Source organism: Symphodus melops, assembly GCF_947650265.1.
Source record: "Symphodus melops genome assembly, chromosome: 4".
Lineage (NCBI taxonomy): Eukaryota > Metazoa > Chordata > Actinopteri > Labriformes > Labridae > Symphodus > Symphodus melops.
Genome location: NC_136694.1, coordinates 17,276,266 through 17,296,589, shown reverse-complemented (window position 1 = coordinate 17,296,589; position 20,324 = coordinate 17,276,266). Strand labels below are relative to the sequence as shown.

At 40.7% G+C, this 20,324-nt stretch overlaps 2 protein-coding genes across 6 annotated transcripts in view; both read left to right on the top strand.

Annotated features, from left to right (window-relative positions):
- The window catches only part of LOC306822187 (inositol 1,4,5-trisphosphate-gated calcium channel ITPR1), a 63,308-nt gene extending 49,036 nt beyond the window's left edge, over positions 1-14,272 (top strand). For all 5 annotated transcript variants that reach the window (XM_079341013.1, XM_079341012.1, XM_079341011.1 and 2 more), the window contains 9 exons: positions 2,761-2,936; positions 4,188-4,352; positions 4,982-5,171; positions 5,273-5,365; positions 6,724-6,863; positions 7,667-7,832; positions 10,020-10,180; positions 11,227-11,388; positions 12,951-14,272. In XM_079341013.1, the coding sequence (XP_079197139.1) occupies positions 2,761-2,936; positions 4,188-4,352; positions 4,982-5,171; positions 5,273-5,365; positions 6,724-6,863; positions 7,667-7,832; positions 10,020-10,180; positions 11,227-11,388; positions 12,951-13,037 (1,340 nt within the window). In that variant the 3' untranslated portion in view covers positions 13,038-14,272. The remainder of the gene's footprint in view (positions 1-2,760; positions 2,937-4,187; positions 4,353-4,981; positions 5,172-5,272; positions 5,366-6,723; positions 6,864-7,666; positions 7,833-10,019; positions 10,181-11,226; positions 11,389-12,950) is intronic.
- Positions 14,273-16,697: 2,425 nt separating this feature from the next.
- LOC306821920 (class E basic helix-loop-helix protein 40-like) lies at positions 16,698-20,324 on the top strand. The gene is made up of 5 exons (XM_079340558.1): positions 16,698-17,130; positions 17,260-17,323; positions 17,591-17,698; positions 18,131-18,254; positions 18,445-20,324. The coding sequence occupies exons 1-5, from the start codon at positions 17,060-17,062 to the stop codon at positions 19,359-19,361; spliced, it is 1,284 nt and encodes a 427-aa protein (XP_079196684.1). The 5' UTR covers positions 16,698-17,059; the 3' UTR covers positions 19,362-20,324.

The following is a 20,324-nucleotide window of genomic DNA, read 5'->3' as shown; positions in this document are numbered from 1 at the left end:
TCCAACATTTACTGTCTCTGTAGGGACTTTTTAAATACATATTTATGTTACATTCATGCAGCTTTACAGAGGCGTACTTTTGTGTGCTGTACTTTTTTCAAGTTCTTCAGAAAGAAAGGTTAAGTCCTTAATGATGCAAACAGGAAGGATGGGACTTACAGAATTTTTTTCAGTTTCTAGCTGCTCTTATTACCTTATATGGCCTACACTATTATGGACTATTGAATAGATTGGGATAGAACAATATCACTGTGATGACTGAATTGAATGTATAGCACTAAATTCAGCAAAAGCTTTGATGTGCTACCCTGACAATATTACTGTATCACGTCACCAAAGTATGCTTGTACTCAACATTTTGATGTATTTAGATTTAAGGACCTATGTGAAAAGGCAGGTGACATGGTGCAGCGACCAGCACAGATAGAGATCTGACTCAGGCTCCGGTTGACCTACTGATCTCATTTTGCTGCAAAGTTCTGATCTGCCGTCTTTAAATCACCTGACAGGATTAAAAGCAGATCCTTAGAAGCCCTCTACTTTCGTTTTAGATACCCACATCCAACCACCAACACACACAGATACACAGACTAACCACAGCTCATGTTGTGAAGCTTTGAGCTCATATTTGTCTTTCATTACTATGGCGACCACAGTAAACACAGGAGCGCCCACCGTCATTTAGTCTACCATAAACACAACTTACAATCACTCAGGTAGATCAAACACATCATTTTTGCGTGCTTTCTATTCAGCTGCCAAATCCTCCTCATCTGTGTTTTTTCTATCTCATTTTAGTTGGTTCAGTTTTCTCTTTAATGTTTTCCATCCTATGTTTATTCATGTTTATTTATTCATTATTTGTGATCACATGATTTATACGTATATATAAGTTTGCCAATTGAAGAAAACTTTGAACCATTTTTCAAACTTTTTTACAATTCCATAAACATTGAGTACATGAAGAAGAAGATAAATTCAACTTCTACATTTTGTTTTAGAGTCATGCTACACACACACATGTATACTGAAATAATACACACATGCACAAACAGGATTCTATGGACATGCACTAATGGAGCGCGAGGGGGCTGCACACAGCGAGTGCTCCTGAGCTGGTGGGGGGTTCAGCCAGGCTACACTCTGGTTCTCCAACCCAAGTCCCTACTGACTGAGCTACTGCTGAAATCAGAATAAGAACAAGAGAGCATGACATAGAGCTTTTACAAGCTATTCATGCACATCTTATTACTTTTAACATCGTCAACAGAGTTCACGTTTCAAGATTTCAAAGTGAACATTGTCCAAAAATAAAATGTAAAAAAAAAAATACTCAGTACATCGGGATGTCGAGAATGTGAACGTGTGAGTCCAATTTACAATATGTTAAGTTGAGGTAGAAAGAACAGCTACCACCAAGTACACAAGCACAGAGACACAATAGGAGTAAGCCTGTCTTCATTTCTCCTCTTCAGTGTTTCTTGCTCTGTGTTGAAGACATCATAACGTGAGCATACCTTTGGCCTGCTTTAATAGGCACCTTTATGGCTCTGGGCCATAAAGCTTTTTTGTAACTTACAAATGTACACTGAGCTGGCTCCTCCTCCTCTGCTCTGGGCTATACAATAAGGTTACGAGAGCAAAAGATCTGGGTCAGTGTGTTCTTTTTTCATGCATGACTGACTGCCTTTGGATGAAAATCCTAAGTTCACGTCATTCATTTATTAAACATGCTGGCATACGTGTTTAAAGCTGTTCACAACTGTTGGTTTTATTTAGTGCACAATAATCCTCGTCCAAATTAAAGTGTGAGGTATAAGTGCAGGGTTTGTGAGTGCACATAAGCGCTCCTCTTTAGGCTGCCACATCACTGGAGCTGTGTGCCGCTCCCTCCTCATTCCTCATAAATCTTTCAGCGGAGGTATTTTTAGAGACTGCTGTTATGTAAGTGGCACCTGTCATGTGATCTCCACACAGATTGGGAGGGGGGGAGAAAAAATCTCTAGGGGAAGGGAAGGAGGGAAGTAAAGGAAGGCTCCCTCACTCACATTACTCTTGCTCTGCTTTCTAATCCACAGGAACTCTCTTTTTTTTTTCTCATTCTCACAGTCCTGCCCCATTTTTCTTCATGCTTTCTTTTTCTACCATTGTCACATTCACATCATTTTCTGTTTTTCTTTCTTTTTTTCTATGCTCTTTGAGGTAGACCTGTCCTAAGTGCTTATACAGCCCTCGCCAACACACAGACTTATGCATGATGTGTTTTCACAAAGAGGGATCAGTTACAGATCAGCAGGTTTGTTAGGTGTGGCCTTGTTTTTAGCCTGGTCAAACTTGGTGGAGGGTTTTAGCCTAAGTGATTTGTTGCAACATGAAAGTCCTGACAGGAAACTAATCCTGGATTGTAAAGGATTAAGGATAGCTTCAGGTAGGCTCTAACGAGAGTCTTGCACATACATCCATACAAGAAAGTGTGTCATATACTTTTGGGCCTTATGTAAGTGGCTGTTTTTGAGTTCAAAGTCTCCCTAACGAAGGGCCTGTCTGAGAGGCTGAACTGAAGCACGGGAAAAATCTGTTGATCCGGACAAGGCTTCTTTCTGCAGCAAACTGCAAAGTCATCCTCACAACTCTAATCCTCCACATGTAGTTTTAAATTCACACAAGGTCAAATAAGCACTGACTGTAAACAAAAATCGCATATATTTTCATTAATGAACATGACGTCTTCATTTGTGTATGGAAATTTCTCTCCTGTAGTTGTGCTTGACCCCCACCTGTCTGCTCTGCTTTGGATGGGAGTCATGGCAACGCTGGTCATCGTTATTATTATGCCTCAACCGCTGGGCATCCGTGCCCTCGTCATCATCACCATCCTCCGTCTCATCTTTTCCGTTGGCCTGGAGCCAACCCTCTTCCTCCTCGGCTCTTTCAATGTGAGTAAACATGCCTGTAAGGATCAGATTATTATTGAGGAATTAAGACATGCCATAAATTTTGGTTTGAATGATTAAATCAGTATACAGGTAGTATTTTGTGGTTTTGGACTGCTTGTAAGACCCCATAAGGAATTTGACAATGTCACCTTGGGCTTTAAAAATATATAGAAACAATCATTATTAGGTGTGAACAGTGATGTTTTTTATTGACTGAACTTTGTTATTGACTGTTTCATTCAAACTATTTTTGACACAAAAGTTTTCCATAGAAGCTTCAAGCTGAATGACTCTCCTGTTAGAGCATGTTGTGTCTCAACACAACTTGTAGAGTATCATAAGTACACACTCAAGTTATTGGAACCTGCTTTATGCCACTTCCAGTTCTCTTACACCCAAGCCGATGTGGCCCTAACACCAGCCCTCATCCCCCAGTCCCGCCCGCTCTGCCCCTGGACTCCTCTCTTGCGGCACTTGCTTTGTTATTGGGTGCAAAGTGCGTCACTGGACTCTAGAGAGTGTGACACCACCCTAGCACCCGCCAGAGATTTTCTCGATGTGCTCTTAAAAACACACACACACACACACACACACACACACACAGGCGCACACACACACGGGGAGTTATTTTTTACTATCATCACTCACTCCTCTTGTTAGTTTACATATGCACAAGAAACCAGGTTATTAAAGGAGATCAGGAGATCAGAGAACACGTTACCATGGCCTGGAGAAACCTGGTCCCTTTCAAATATAGTTCACACGCAGCTGTTCAGTGGTCACATATCACCCTGCTAGTTTTTCTCATTACGTTGTAACTTATCGTTAAGGATGTTTTTTCTAACTCGGCACAAGAGACTAAATACGTGTTATTAATCATCCTTTCCGTTCATGGTAGGGCTTTTATTGCATTATTCCAGAGAAAAATGCTTTGCTCATAACCTCTCACTTCACCCAGCCCCACCTCTGTCCCACTGATACTAACACTGTCGGGACATGCACTCTTGTGTTCTCTCTCTGTGTTTTACCCTGGTGTCTTGTTCTAATGAGCTTTAACAAATGAAGTTACTGTAGAAAGACACCATACATTTGAATACTCTGTTTAGCTACAAAGCGACCTTCATCATCTTGCTGTCATCATGTTTTTTTTTTACCAGAACCCTCAGCAAAGGCCAGGTTAAGTTTTCTACATTGAAATAACAATTTCTCCAGGATTGTCCTTACTTAAGGAACCAAACTCTTCTCTTCTAGGTCTGTAATAAAATCATCTTCATGATGAGTTTCGTGGGTAACACAGGAACCTTTGCACGTGGCTACAAAGCCATGGTGCTGGACTTTGAGTTCCTCTACCACCTCCTTTACCTGATCATCTGCAGTCTGGGGGTGTTTGTCCACGTCTTTTTCTACAGTCTGTTGGTAAGAGAAACACATAGACACACTCTTTGGGTACACACATACACAGAGGAGATAAATTCAGGCAGATGGGAGAAACAATGAATTGAAATGCAGCACATTTGAGTTAAACCATGAGTTAACAAATCCCCTTTCTTTTGAATATAGCCTTCTGCCTTTTATCATGGTGCATTCAAGGACATATCCTATTTTGCAAGATTGTGTTTGCCTTATTCGGTGCTGTTGTTATGTTTCTTTTGTTGTTGTAGTTGTTAGGGTGTTTAGAGGATCCGCGGGTCTGTTTTATAATGTGTCAGTCTGGATGTAGTAATACTTAGACTGCTTTCCATTCACACAGGCCTGAGCAGCTCTCCTGAAGATGCAGCAAAACATATTTCTGTACTTTTCAACTGTAATAACCGGATGCTGTAAACATATGGCATTCATTTCAGTTCACAGACTCTGAGGAAGTAAAAAGCTAAAAGTCAAATAATGGAAAGATATCCAATCAGACACTGTTGCATGATTGCATTACTTTATCTTCACCTTGCTACAAAGTAAAACAATATGTAGATATGCCTTAGCAATATGCTACGGTATTTTATTTTTTTTGTTTATATCTACATATCTTTTTTCTTTTTTTGTCCCTGTAGCTGTTCGACCTGGTGTACAGAGAGGAGACGTTGCTGAATGTAATCAAGAGTGTGACCCGAAACGGACGCTCTATTGTGCTCACCGCTGTGCTTGCTCTTATCCTGGTCTACCTCTTCTCCATCGTCGGTTACATTTTCTTCAAAGATGACTTCATCCTGGAGGTTGATCGCATCCCCAACACAACATTGAGTGAGGACAAACTTCTGTCATTAATCTCTTTTTTTTTTTCCAGCTTTCTTGTATAAAAGAAATCGATTAAAAAGGATGCACCCTCCTTTTATACTTTCTAGAAAATGGAGCCAGTCTGGCCAGTGAGTTTCTGAGTGCAGGAATGTGTCAGGGAGGACTTGATGAGAACTGCACCACAGAAGCCCTGCAGGAAGGTAATATACAGTACACTGCAATGATTTTGTATTGCAATGTGTCAACTGCATTAAAAAAACATGTTTTACAACATGCCAAATGTTTTATTCCTTAAAAATTAGGTTTTTTAATAATATCAGATGTTGTTCTACCAATAGTTTTTTTATGTATAAAATGTTGGACAATTTCTAACAAGAAGCTAATTATATGTTATAGCTAAAATGTAGCTTTCGAGATTCTAAAGAGATTTAACTTGTAGAAATAGGGAAGTGGACACAGTTAGGATCACTCGCTGCCTAAACTGACTATAATGTGAAGATAACCTGAAGCCTGAAGGTACTAACACATTGAGCAAACACATCATTCAAGTTTCCAGACTTGCTGCCATGTCCCAAAGACATTTTAAAGAAAGAGTGCAAAAAAAACCAAACAAACAAACCCAGAATTGTGTTGTGTAGAAAAGGTTTGCAGACTGTCAAATGACTGCCCTTTGACCTAACAACAGACATGTGACCTCTTCATTCCACATGTGACCTCAACATGTGAAGTCCCTAAAATGTTTACATGCCTGGAAAATCCCTTACAGCCAGGCTGTGTGCTGTCTTTATAATTAGACCAGAAAATACACTTATCTTTGACTCACTTACACTTTGGTTTGTTTGTCCCTCGATAAAGAATCGTGGGTTGAGGCACCTTTAAGATAAATAACCTTCAAACTGGCCCATGTAAGTCAGGGTACAGGCCAGTAAAATTATTCTCACTGTAAATATTGTCTCGTTCTTCACTTTTCTTCTTACCAATGAACTTTATGAAATTGGTAGAACCATGCATCTATGCTGATTATTTCTTTCTGAGCTGTTTTCAGCTCATAAAGAACACTTCAGTTTATCCTAGATGCCTTCATACTGAGAACCAAAACATGCAAACAAGGTTGCAACAAGCCAAGGACAGATATGAACCAAAAAAACACACAGAAGATAATTCATTACAGTTAATCTTGTATGTGTGAACATAGATAGCATCAAAAGCGCAAACACATCATCATAATAAACCACTTTGTCATAAATGTGACTTAAGATCTACTCATAATAAAAGAAAATATCGCCTTGGTTTAATAAAAATGATGACCTAAATCTTACAGCGCTATCAGTGTTAGTTTGAACACATCGAAGCAGATATATGCTTTGATATGGCATTGTCTGGTGTACCAACAGTTATCAATCTATTATGGTTTTCTACATATGCTGAGTTGATTGAGTCATTTTGACAGCCGATGAACAGATACCTGCTTATAAAAACAAAAAACTAATGAGCTTCTTCCTGCCTTTTAAAACCTTTTCAAGTGGTTGGAGTAAATCTTTCCTTTCTGCTCCGTCAGTTTCTGGGGACGACAGTGAGGAGGACAGCGACATGGAGCGGACCTGTGACTCTCTTCTTATGTGCATCGTCACTGTGCTTAGTCATGGTCTTAGGAGTGGAGGAGGTGTAGGGGACGTTCTCAGAAAGCCTTCCAAGGAGGTACGACAGCTCATATAAGGTCCCTGTCTGTACTGTGCCTGCTGTGTGTGTATGGCATGAGAGTGTTTAGCACCCACAGCTGCAGCACGGGTCATTAGAGTTGGCTGTGAGCCCATCGTGTGCTGAGGTTGTTTTTGTCTCACAGAGGTTTCACAACGTTTCCATCCAGCTGCACAGCCTCCCGCCTCCTTTGAGCGTTAGACCTCAGAATAGATTTCTACCGAATTCAGGCTCAACCGCTAATGATGTCAAAAGCGGATGTGAATGTGCAGTATTCTTCACGTACTCAGCATGTGTTGCTGGCTGCTGAGGTAAAACAGCGGACAGCCAGACATTGTTCACGTGTGGAACGGAATTTGTCAGTGTTTGTTGCTTTGCAATACTCGTGTTTTAACTAAGTGTGTCAGTTACAGCGTGTTTATTTTTATGATCCTGTGGAGCTTTTCAAACGGTGTCCTACCTAGAGACAGAGAGAGGCTACAGCAGGTTTACTGTCCTTCTGCCGTCTTTGTTACTGTAGCATCTGGCAAATTACACCTGCGGTTTTTTGTTACCAGGAACATCCATGATGGCGAAGGTTAACCTGGTTTGAAACTCATAACATCATGTTGACATAAAGAGCCGCCCTTTAGGTCACACATTTAAATGGGACAATCTTTAAAGACTTATCCTGAACGAAACATCACCAGTGCTTCATGAAGTGACTGACACCAAAGAAACACTTTGCCAAAATAAGTCAATGATTAATATGATCAGTAGTATCTGTACATTTCCATTGAACCCTGTTTGTGTTCCTTTCTTAGGAGCCACTGTTTGCAGCCAGAGTGATATATGACTTGCTGTTCTTCTTCATGGTCATCATCATCGTCCTCAACCTCATTTTTGGTGTCATCATCGACACGTTTGCTGACCTGAGGAGCGAAAAACAGAAGAAAGAGGAAGTCCTGAAAACCACCTGCTTCATCTGTGGTGAGACTCCTAGCTACGATGCTGTTCATTCTTCAAAAGGTTGTGTGTAACTTGTATCCTTAATCCTCTGCGGGGAAACTTTGCCTGGGACCCATGGTGGCATATTGGGAATCAAACCTCCAACTTTGCAGTGAAAGGCAGTCTGCATATATAGAGCTCTTTTTTTTTCAAAGGCTGTGCATTGAAAAATCCAGCTCATGTCACCTGCTTGCTTTCCAAGTTCTCCCTCTCCAATGTTTAATATCTTTGTTAATATCCTCTTTTTCCTTTTTTCTTTTATTTATTTTTCTTTATTTATTTATTTATTTATTTTTTTTGGGGGGGGGGTGTCTGCTAGCATCTGTAGGAAGTCAGAGAAGTTTGTTGCAATCTCCCCTACCCCACTTCTCTCCCTATTTTTTTCACTTTGCTGTCGTTCCAAAGAAGGCTGAGTCATGTTGAGCTTCCTGCCGCTGCTCTGCTCGCCTCCATTATTAATGTCTGTCTCACACGCACACACATTTTCTCCCACTCATTCAGAACCACAAACTTTAATGTGACAACATGTGTTTTTGTTGCAACTTCGCTGACTTCCGAAGCTGCATTTCCCTTTATTTAAATGATGTTTGTGTGTGCATAATTAGGCGGGTAGTGCAAATGTGTTTATAGTTTCAGTGTAATTGTGCGTGAGCCGAGCAGTACTCGCTGTATGTGAGGATGTGTCTGGTTTGATCAGGCAGTGAGGACAAGTGGTAAACATATGGAAGGAGAGCAGTATTATGTCACCATGCAGCCTTCAGCTGTGACTCACTCATGTTAAAGAAGGCCAGGCCACAGGGAGAGCTGCCGTCTCCATGGTTTCCACAAGGACCACGAGGGAACAGGAGATGCAGAGATTAGGAGATGACCTCCGTGGGCTTAAGTGGCTCTACATCCTCCTACTTGGTTTTATAAGCCATTGATCTCCGGCTCAGTTTTGTATTAGGCTTTAGATTGATCTACGTCAAGAGATTTCTGTTCAGGTTGGCTGATTTTTACCTGTGCATAAAATGTTTTTTTCTTGTTTTATTTTTTAAATGAATTAGGCTCTACCTCAAAAATGCACTCTTCATTTTGCATAGAAAAAGGGGAAGAGGAAGTCAACAGGAGTTAACATGTTTCCTGTAAACAACTGATTATAAATGACTTCATATCTTGAAAGAGCTGAAATGAACATCGGTAAGTTCTGTTCTGCCATTAAAACAGTCAAACTGTGTTTCACACATACATGAGAATTAGTCCCAAACAACTCAACTCAAGGATCCATTAAGGTGTCGGTTTTCTTTTTTTGACCAACACTGCATATGTACGTGTCTTTTCCTTTTTTTCTGTGTACTTAAATAGCCATTGACATTTAGTGGAGGAAATGCAAAATCTTGAGTATGATGTACATCCCTTTGTATAGACCAGTATATACCCAACATTAATAGAGACAGATAATTGTATTCATTAAATTAATATCACAGCAAAGGTAAGAGGAAAAAGTCCACTAAAAGCAGAATGAAACACTGTGCTTGTACAGTAATGTGCAGCTTAAATTCCTGGAGGAAAATTCTCACACATTCTGCAGTTATAGAAAATGATTCCTCTGAGTTTAAATGACTCAAGATCTCAGGTTTCTCACGTACAGTGATCTGTAACGCCTGCGGGAGGGGAGGAGCTTGAACAGTTTGTGTCCAGGGTGTGAGGGGTCTGCAGTGATGCTACCTGCCCGTTTCCTGACCATGGACCGGTATACGTCCTGGATGGGGGGAAGGTCGACACCGATGATCTATTCTGCGGTCCTGATTGTCCATTGCAGTCTGTGTCTGTCCAGTTTGGTTGCAGATCCAAACCAGACAGTGATGGAGGTGCACAGAACAGAACAGACTGAATGATGGAGGTGTAAAACATGATCAACAGCTCCTGGGGCAGGTTGAACTTCCTGAGCTGGCACAGGAAATAACTGTGCTTCAACACTGTGTCTCATCACTTTCTCAGCTTTTATGACATTATTCCAACAATTAGAAATGGTCCCTTCTTCAAGTTATGTTGAAACATTAGGCGTTTTTAATTTGTGAAGTGCATATTCAGAACTGTACCCTGTAATATAGAGCTAACCTCTGTTTTTCTCAAATAAATTGCGATAACTTTGTACAATTTATCAAATCTGTAACTGCACCTCTGCAGGCCTGGAGCGGGACAAGTTTGACAACAAGACCGTGACTTTCGAAGAGCACATCAAAGAGGAACACAACATGTGGCACTATCTCTTCTTTATCGTGCTGGTAAAAGTAAAAGACTCCACCGAATACACGGGCCCCGAGAGCTACGTGGCTGAGATGATCAAGGTAAATAAGAGGCACAGACACACCCTGAAAACACGTTAGCTACCTTCACAGTTCATTGTTCACTTATTTGTCCTTTGAAAATGGGTTTCATTAAGGTATTGACTGCACTTTATTGGATTAAATAATAATCCCCCGTGCTTGAGATGAGGAGCAGCATCGTTCATGTTGTCTATAGAGATTGTATTTTTTCAAAGACGTCTTTTCTGGGGTTTTTCTCTCTGCGTGTTTCCTTCCATTCACCAAAGTCATGCAATTATTGTTTTTTATCACTCCTGACAAGACAGAGTTCATCAGATTATTCTACTGAGTCAGATTTGTTGACATGTACAGGCCAGTGTCTCTCTCCCACACACACACACACACACACACACACACACCATAGTACAGTCATTTATTATGAATTGTAGGTCATTTTACTGGGATTTCTATGGAAGAAAGTCTTTGTAGTCTCCCACGTACAAATCATTCCTGTTACCTTTAAAACAGATTCAAGGTTCAAGGTTCAAGGTACTTTATTTGTCAAATATGCTCCATGTTAAACATACAGCACAGATGAAATTGCAATCCCCCCAACCCGCAATGCAAACCTGCAGTGCATAAAAAGAGCACTAAAAAATAACAACAAACATGACAAATTTAAATAAAAAAAGTAGCAATAAAAAAGTAATACTATAAAACAAATAACCTAACTAAAGACATTTGGGACAACAAATAACGAACGACAGACAATCGACAGACAATTGCACTTGTGAGTATTGCACCATGGAGGCAGTATGTGGATAAATTGAAGTATTAACAATATAAACAGAGTACAGATTTAGTTAAAAAGTGAGGAAGTGCGTTGTAGTGCAAATAGCAGAGGCAATAAACAATAAACGGCTGTGCAGAGTTTTAGAGTGCGTGAATTGAGATTGTAGCCCACTCTCCTTCATAGTTCACATTTAAACTCCTGATTACAAAACAGCAGCAAATTTGTGCTAAAATAATGCATTCACTTCTTGCTAAGAGTATCACCATTTCTGTTCTGTATGCTTGTTCGACCACAGGAGCACAACTTAGACTGGTTCCCACGGATGCGTGCCATGTCTCTGGTGAGCAGTGATGCAGAGGGGGAGCAAAATGAAATCAGGAATTTGCAGGAAAAACTGGAGTCCACCATGAGGCTGGTGGCGAACCTGTCCGGACAGCTGACTGAGCTCAAGGAGCAGGTATGTCATGTGATAGTAGATCAGACATTACCTTATTTTTCTTTAGTTGGATTTATTTTTCATTTTCCTCCTAAAACTGTTCAGCCATTAATAGGTTATAGACTTTCTGCACTCCTTTGCCGAGTATTCCTTCAAATCACAACTTTGTACAGAATAATCTAAAATTCTACGATTAATTAACAGACACTTATATCCAAAGCGACGTACATCAGAGAGTAAGTACAACACATTCAAGGGTCTAAAAAAAAGGGGCTGTAAATGCAAACGGACAGCTTTAAGTGTGATTGGACTCAGGTGATGACAGGCGATGCACAGAGGCACAGAACGATATCGACCGCTTGTCTTCAGAGTTCTAATCAGCTTCAAAACTATCGTAAAATTGTCGCAATCAGCCAATCGTTAGGGATTAAAAGTGTTGAACCACCATCATAACTGCACCCAGACAACACAAGATACCAACTACATTTTAATATATGTGTTGTTGTTCTTCATTAGCCTTTCTTCTAAAAATGAGCAATTCTAAAGTAGTCTATGTTCATCTGGGAAATACTCTTATTTATTTTTTTTATTCAACTTTTATTTAACAAGGTGATTAAACCATTGAGCTCAAGATATCTTTCACAGGGGTGACTCGGGCAGCAGCACACGTCAAACTTATTTGCTTTTTTTCTAACTGAGTTATCAAAGTTACACTGTAATCCAATATATGCTCAAAGTAAACTCATTAACTGGTCAATAAACACGGCCGATGAATTCTTTTGAACAGAATGATATTTCATTTGTGATGTTAGGTGACTGGGGTTGTTTGTTTGTTCGTTCGACTCAAATAGTTAAGGCTGCTGGTGGAGCGCAGTGAACTCCCTGACCCAGATCGATCAAAGTTTTATTGAAGTTTAACTTCGTACACTACTCTTGAGGGAAGACGAGACCTGAACTGATGTTGTCGAAGGCTGTTTACATGTTTCATTCTTCTATAAAGTTTGGCAATATAGTGTGACCTTTTGTTCAGGTCACACTATAGTAGCCAAATGAGGAACTAAGGTTTTACGTGAAGGTTTCGTTTGTCAGTCAAAGAGGTTGTTGCTTCTAATAAACACATTATATCTTGTTAGTTTCATTTAAAAAAAAAAACCCAACAACACAGAAATGTTAAGCTGTGTTTTATATATGGGGTTGTATACCACAATATGTATTGACTGGAGGTAAAGAATAACATAGCTTTCCCCTTAAGATCAAAACTTATCAACTCTACGTGAGGTTTTCTCTATTTAAAATCATGCGTTGTTTAGATCCATATTTACTTTAATTCCACTGAGCAACATGATACTGGCAGATTAGGTGTGAATACTGTAACTCCAATTCAATTCAAACACACACACACACACACACACACACACAAACACACACAGGGACCCACTCCTAAAACATTACATTACACTACTAGTGGTCCTAAAATCCTCACACCATCCCTTTTACTACAGCATGAGTTAGAAAAGACCGAAGGATACCACATTACATTTCAGTTGGGTACTTAACACTGTTCATTTTGCTTTTCTGTGCAGATGACAGAGCAGAGGAAACAGAAACAAAGAATTGGTCTTCTTGGTCATCCACCTCACATGAACATTAATCCCCAGCAGCCGGCCTGACGGCCTCTGGGTCCAGTTTCACCAGTGCCTGTACGCTCCTGACAGTGAGAAACCAAAACATGTCCTTCCAGTTTGTTTTTAGGTCAGCGTCTGACTGTACACTTGTCCAGACACTCCTACAACATGTTTGCCTCTGAGTGTGTCTGAAGTGAAAGTTATGTGAGTGTGTTACTCACAGCCTGTAGTGAGGCTGTGTGTGTGGGGGTGGAGTGTGCACCAAGTGCCTCGGGACCTAAGAAGCCAGTCCTGTACATTTTCAGAGATAAAAACACTGACTTCAGCTTTACTACCCCGAATGCCTTTTCTGTGTTTTACCACACTAACGACATGCCAAAGTTCAGCCATTCATCTGAGGGACAGTTCCTCTCAGGTGGCCTTGTATATCGAGGTTGCAGTCCTCGTGTTGCACCAGCAAACTCAGGTCACAGGGATTTCAAGGTTTGTTCAAACTCTAAAACACTTCTTTCAATATTTAGCATTTGTCCGACAGCAATAGTAAGGATCAATGATATGCAATATCTTATTAAAAAAATGTTTTCGATAACTGGTGTTTGGTTTTATATTTCAAATTATATTATCTTTATTTAAAATGTGGCAACAGATGTCAACTGTGAAAAAAATCTAAACAGTGTTTTTGAATTAAGTTTTGGGCAAGCCTATGTGATCTCTTTTATGATTTGTTGCTATTTCAGATATAGATATACTAGAACATTGTCATATAATTATGAGTTCATAGATCTTTTTCCATAACTATTATTCTGAGTAAAACTAAAATCACAATAACCTTCAAAGAAACTTCATATGACTGCTTCACTTCCAAGTCAGTTTCATGGTGTGCTTTGTTATAGTTGTGATGTGAAGTCACATAGGAATAGTGTTGTAGATCCAAGGAGTGGATTATAGGATTTTGGGAGAAACTTAAATTAGATTTAATAGTTTTCTCTGCACTGAATTATTTAATCTTCATTTCATACATTTAGTCCTTAAAGCACTGACTTTTTTTTTTGTAGCACGCAAACATAGTTTTGTTTTGGTTGGTTAGTGTGTAAAAGATCCTCAAGAGAATGATTGTTTGAGCGATTGGGTGCATGTGAGGGAGAAAGGAAAAGGATAAAGTTGTTTTTTGGAGTGCTGCTTGACCAAACTGAACTTTTATATTATAAAATGGTTTGTGTCTGACTGTACATTCCATTCCTGGAGTCTATTTAAATAAATAAAGTGTGTAAAAAATGTTATTTTGTTGTTGGGATGTTATTACACCTGAGGTGTACTTTGTCTGTGTCACTGCTTGTTTATTGACAACTTGAGTGGTGCCAGCCCTCTGAACGCTGCCATTAGATGAAGAGCCTCAGACAGAGAAGTCAGTTTGAGATGAACTATGAAATCTTATCTGTTGTCTGTCACAAATGAATAAGTTAAGTTATCTCATCACGGAGTTTCATGAGTAAATGCGTTAGCATGAGGCTAACAGGATTTTCAGATCAGTTACATTAATGTGACCTTTTTTGAATTCTTTTCACAGCAAAGGAAGAAGACTATGTATAGTATGTTCTTATTATGAACATAATAAACAAACAGGGTTTTCCCACAATGCTCCCTGTAAATGTTTTAGATATAATTGAACTGATAAAGGGCAGCATTGTCCGTGACAATGCTGCCCTTTATCACGGATGCACGGATTATCTTCAAGGGGCTTTCCATCAATGTTTTTTATCTAATTACAATTAAATCACTCAGACCTGTGTTTAACCCATATTGCAATTTCTGATTCCCGGAGCCCATCCCAATTGCATTAAATTCCCTACACTTTCAGAATTTAGTTAAGCTACTTTAAGTGGTCATAGCATGTGAGTCTCTGGACACTCTTATTAACAATAAAGGATGCCACTTATTACTCTGAAAGAGAATCATTTTCTAGAACTAGGGTGGTCATTTTGCAGCTGTCTTAACTATATTCTTTTTCAGTACAATTATCAACCCTCATTAAGTGTGTGTAAAAATTAACAATCTTAAAAGAATTGTTCTCATCATTAAAAAATCAATAGCTAGTCTTTAAGTGATTCCCTGGCAAAAAATACTGAGACATTTTGTTAAATAAGAAAAATGAAATGTCACAATTACTCATTTATAATCTGATACTTTCTGTTTTGATAAGGAACAGCTTAAAAACACAGACACATATGATGTATTGGGATGATTATCTTAATTATAGATCATTAAGCTGGAGATGTCGAATCATTTCAGACACGTGTTTTGTTGTAAAGTCGATCAAATCCAAAGCATCCCCAAAAATGTCCTATTTTTGTTATGCAAAATAATTAGGTGGTATCAAGAGGTGGGTTTTTGGCATTTGAGTACTAAATGGAGGCCTACTTCTATCACAACTCTAAAATTAATGACTTGCAGCAAATGTTAAAGGAGTCATGGTCAAGTCCATGTAAATTTAAGTTGTCATTATAGGCCTGTTTCATTTGCTGCAGTAAAATGACTTCATGTTTACCTGCATCTCTAAAGGGTGCCCCGGTGTGATGTGAACGTGCTCCCAGCCTGCAGCAGACAGGTGCAGCCGCTGTGTGCTGGATGTACTGACCTGCTGGATGTGCCCTGCATGCTCAGCAGGCTCCCTGGTCCATGAGGAGATCAACGTGACAGCCGGCACCGCCTCATGACAACAAACGAGGCCTCCACGCACTCATCCACGCACGTGGTCTTTGTGCTGGGACAGCACTGTCGATACAAAGCTCACCTGCATTCTGCTGATAATTAAATCATTATCTAGACTAGTGAATGTAGCCGACTGTTTTAATATTTGTAGCATGAGTATGGGCTAAAGCAGTATCTGGCGAGGAGCTATATGGCAATATGTGCAACGAAGCAAGAAATCTAAGTAAATAAATAAATAAAAGATACATAAATAATAATAATAATAATAATAAGGGCTCAAACGCAGAGCCTTAACTGCAAAATAAATAAAATCTCAAAATTATAAAACTGTTTTTATACGTTTCCCTTCATAATAGAACACTTTTTTTTCCTGAATTTCCCTCGGGATCAATAAAGTATCTATCTGTCTGTTTATCTATCTATCTATCTGTCTGTCTGTCTGTCTGTCTGTCTGTCTGTCTGTCTGTCTATCTATCTATCTATCTATCTATCACTGTCTTTAAAGCTTTTTTTAAAAATTATGTAGACCTATGCATAACATGGTACAAAGGGAAACCTATAGGCATAACATGGTACAAAGGGGAAAGCCAAACTTGTTATAAGCAAATTAAAAGCAGTGAATTTAGGCCTAATTCATGAGTCAGTAAGACTCTTAAAGCACTAAGTAAAATATTGACTTCATTGCATAATTTCTGTACAATAACAACACGGGATTCTGTAGCTATGAGCCTATGGACAATGTGTTTGAAAGTCTGTTGTTATTGGCAGTACCATCGGTACCATACGCACTGGTCTCGTGCAGCGGGCCTGTTGAACTCCTGCTCTGCTTCTCTGCACGTTCACAGAGCCGTGGCGAGCTCGGGCTTGTTTCCATACACTTCAGCATGGTGGTACACGGGATCCGACATGCGCCGCCCCCACTCTGACGTTCGCAGGCGTCTACCCACTGAGGCTCCTTATCGCAAGAAAGTAGGCGGTCCCTTCGCCGAGGATACAGCGCCGCTTAACACGTGAGCCTCATGTGACAGAGGTAGGTCATGCTAAGCGGAGAGTCAGAGGGTTTATTTAACTCGTCGCTCTGTCCTCCCCCATTTTCCCATCGCGCCACCAAAGAGGTCTTTGCCTTCGTTTTGATTACGGGTGCAGATCGCAGGGACCAACTTTACAAAAACCCACCTAAAGAGATTAGTTATGAATAAGGAGAACATTAACTGACATTTTCACCTGTTTTTAGTTTTTAAAGTACTTTAGTGCATTTTAAACCTTGATCCACAAGGGTAATTAAATGCGAATTTAGGCTATTTGCGACTCTATTGGAAAAGTACGCCGACTTTTAACTACGTGACTGGAGTAAAAGAATGGAGCGAATTCCAAGCGCCCAACCACCTCCTCTGTCCAAACACCAGGCGGATCTGTCTGACGTGCAAGGGTGAGTTCGACTTTCAATAAGTGCTCGGACAAAGAAAAATATTTCTTATGATTTTTTTTTGGGTTTTTTTTGTTTGTATTTCTCCTTCTTGGACGAACAATATCTCACTGTGCGCTTCTTTTTTTATAGGATGGATTACCCGATGTATGTGTATAAACCCAGGCGGGGGATGAAGAGAAGCGATGAGAGCAAGGTTCGTACCTCTTTTGTGAATTGTATACTTAGGCTATTTGGTTGCTAATTACCAGAGGTTTGATGAAAATGTGTAAACTTTAAGGGGTGGACATATGCTGGCAGTAGTCCTGTAGTCTCAGAAATGGTTGACCTAATTCCTGCCATGACATAACTCCTAGAGTCCTTCACATCGGCGTGACTGCCTGCGTGATCACAGAGAGCTGCTTGTGCTTTCACAGATCCGCTCAATTAACCCATCACATGCTACTTTGTTTTTTTGCTGCAGGAAACCTACAAGCTGCCTCACAGACTGATTGAAAAGAAAAGACGTGACAGGATTAACGAGTGCATCGCTCAGTTGAAAGATTTATTACCGGAGCACTTGAAACTTACGGTGAGTTCATGTAGTTGGAGTCATTGCATGGAGGGAGAATATTGTTCACTGCATCATGTGGCATGCGCCACCTAGTGGCTGTTTTGCGGTTTTACACCATACATGCTGAGTGCGTCAGCAATAAAACTAACGATTAATGAGGACGTGTTGTGTCATTGTTTAAACTAGAGAGTTTAAAATTAGCCTTTAATCAGTTAACAATAACATGCCATTGTTATATGATGATATTTCATACATGATATGTATTATGTATGGAATTAATATGAGCTAATTAAATGTAAAATGTATGTCTTTTTGGGTAGTTTCGCCTTTAAATTAGCTTCTGTAGTGTTGTGCTTTTAGAACAGCCAAAATCCTGCATACGTGAATTGTACAGTGTAGACTGTGTTATATAAGAGGAGAGGATATGCTGACGCTGTGTGTTTCCCACAGACTCTGGGCCACCTGGAGAAGGCCGTGGTTTTAGAGCTGACGCTCAAGCATGTGAAAGCCCTCAACTCTCTTCTTGAGCAGCAGCAGCAGAAGATCCTCGCCCTGCAGAATGGCATGCAAATTGGTGAGCTAAAGACAAACACAAATATCAAAATGCAAGTGAACAGGATGTTGTTATAGGAGGGAATGCAGATAACTTAGTTAAAAGCACAATTGCAGGATTATGCACTACTGCAAGTTAATAAGTGGAAAAATATTCTGTTTACCGAGGACTGAATCTGATGCAGTGTGTGGTTCCTCTTTTTTGTTTACAGAGCAGCCTGCTGTCAGCCAAGAGAAGTCTGAAGAGATGTTCCGCTCTGGCTTCCATATGTGTGCCAAGGAAATTCTTCAGTATCTTGCCAATCATGAGACCGATGAAGACTTCTCGGCTTCCCATGTCATCAGCCACCTACACGAGGTGGCTGCAGAGGTGCTGCAAGGCCCTGTCCGACCGCGCACTCCTGCAAGCCCTCGCCCGGAGGAGATCCCCACCTACCACCAGCAACAACCAAACAAGGAGATGACCACAAGCCTCCCACCCAAACCCAGCGAGGGCTACAGGAGGAACTGCGTGCCCGTCATTCAGCGGGCCTACGCTCCAACCAGCAGTGAGCAGAGTGGCAGTGATACAGACACAGACAGCGGCTATGGAGGGGAGCTGGAGAAGAATGACTCTGGGGCTCAGCAGGCTCGTCCAGATTACTACGGGCAAGAGAGCCAGCTGAAGCGAGCACTGAATGAGAGGCAGAGCTCCGGCATCAAGCGAGAGGATGACGAGCTCCGCCACAAACGACCCCGGGTGGAGTCGTCTGAGGATGAGCAGCTCTCAGGTGGGGAATCATCATCGTCCTCAAGTGGCTACAGTAGCTACATGAGTGTATCTCCCAATCATCCACCCCCTCCTCCACATCCCCTCTGTATGCCTTTCTACCTCATTCCACCCTCGGCTGCAGCCTACCTGCCCATGCTGGAAAAGTGCTGGTACCCTGGAGGAGTGCCCATGCTCTACTCTGGGATGGGAGGCTCTGCACCTGCCATGTCCAGCGAAAGACCACCTCCACCTCAGCTTGTGTTGTCTCCAAGAGGAGGCTCTCCAGCACCATCCATATCTCAGACCCCCATGGACTCCCCTGCCCTCCTTCAGGCTCTAAAGCAAGTACCACCCCTCAACCTGGAAACCAAAGACTGAGTGATAAGATAACGGGAGAAGACACTATCCTGTTCTAGTCCCCAGGATCAAAGACGATAGTAGGAACGAGAACATGGCTGAGCCTTTCCATAATCCCTCCTTATTCCTAACCTCTGTTCCTCAGAAAACAAGAAGACTTGTAGAAATGATCAAGAGGTGGTGGAAAGGAGAGGATACAAAGCTCTGGTTGAATGTTAAAAGCTCAGTTGTTTTATTCAATGCAAATGTATCATAAAGACTGGACCTCCCCTGCGCAAACACACACACACACACAAACACACCCCAATACATACACACACACTTGGTTGAATGTAAAGAAAGAGTTTAGATGCTGCTGTTAAAAGTATAAATGCCGATGACACTGATGCACTCACTTGTAGCTGCCAGACACGCCATCTTTGTACTTAAGAAAAGTGTTGCACCAAATGTTAGAGTTAATAATTCACACAGAGTTTGTCGCCTATGTCCTTTAGGTCACTATTGTCATAACTGAAAATGCCATTTAAACCAGTAACCATAAAGTTTAAGGGTTTCCTTAAATGTGTACAGACAATAGTAAAGGGTACACCTGAACGAATAAAGGAATGGGCCAGCACATGACCACACTGAATGAGAAGTCTTGTTTTTCCATTGACAAAACAGACAGTTAAGATGGATTTTTTTCTGTAATTATTGTTCATAGACTTCTTGTACATTTCTATTTTTGATACCTGTTCTTGCAGTCTGTTTGTCTGGAGAGCCCAAAAGTGGACATTTGTACGTGGTGTACTCAGAAACTGTGTACATACTGTAGCACTGTGCAGGACCTGGTCTGCATACTCATCATGCATCTGTTTCTGCTCAAGTCAAACCTGGTGTTTGTTCTTGCTGTTGCCTTTTACTTGTGAAAAGCTGATAAATCTCAGATGTTTATTCTCTGTATTGCTTATGAATACTGGATTCAAAGGAGCGAAGTGGAGAGAA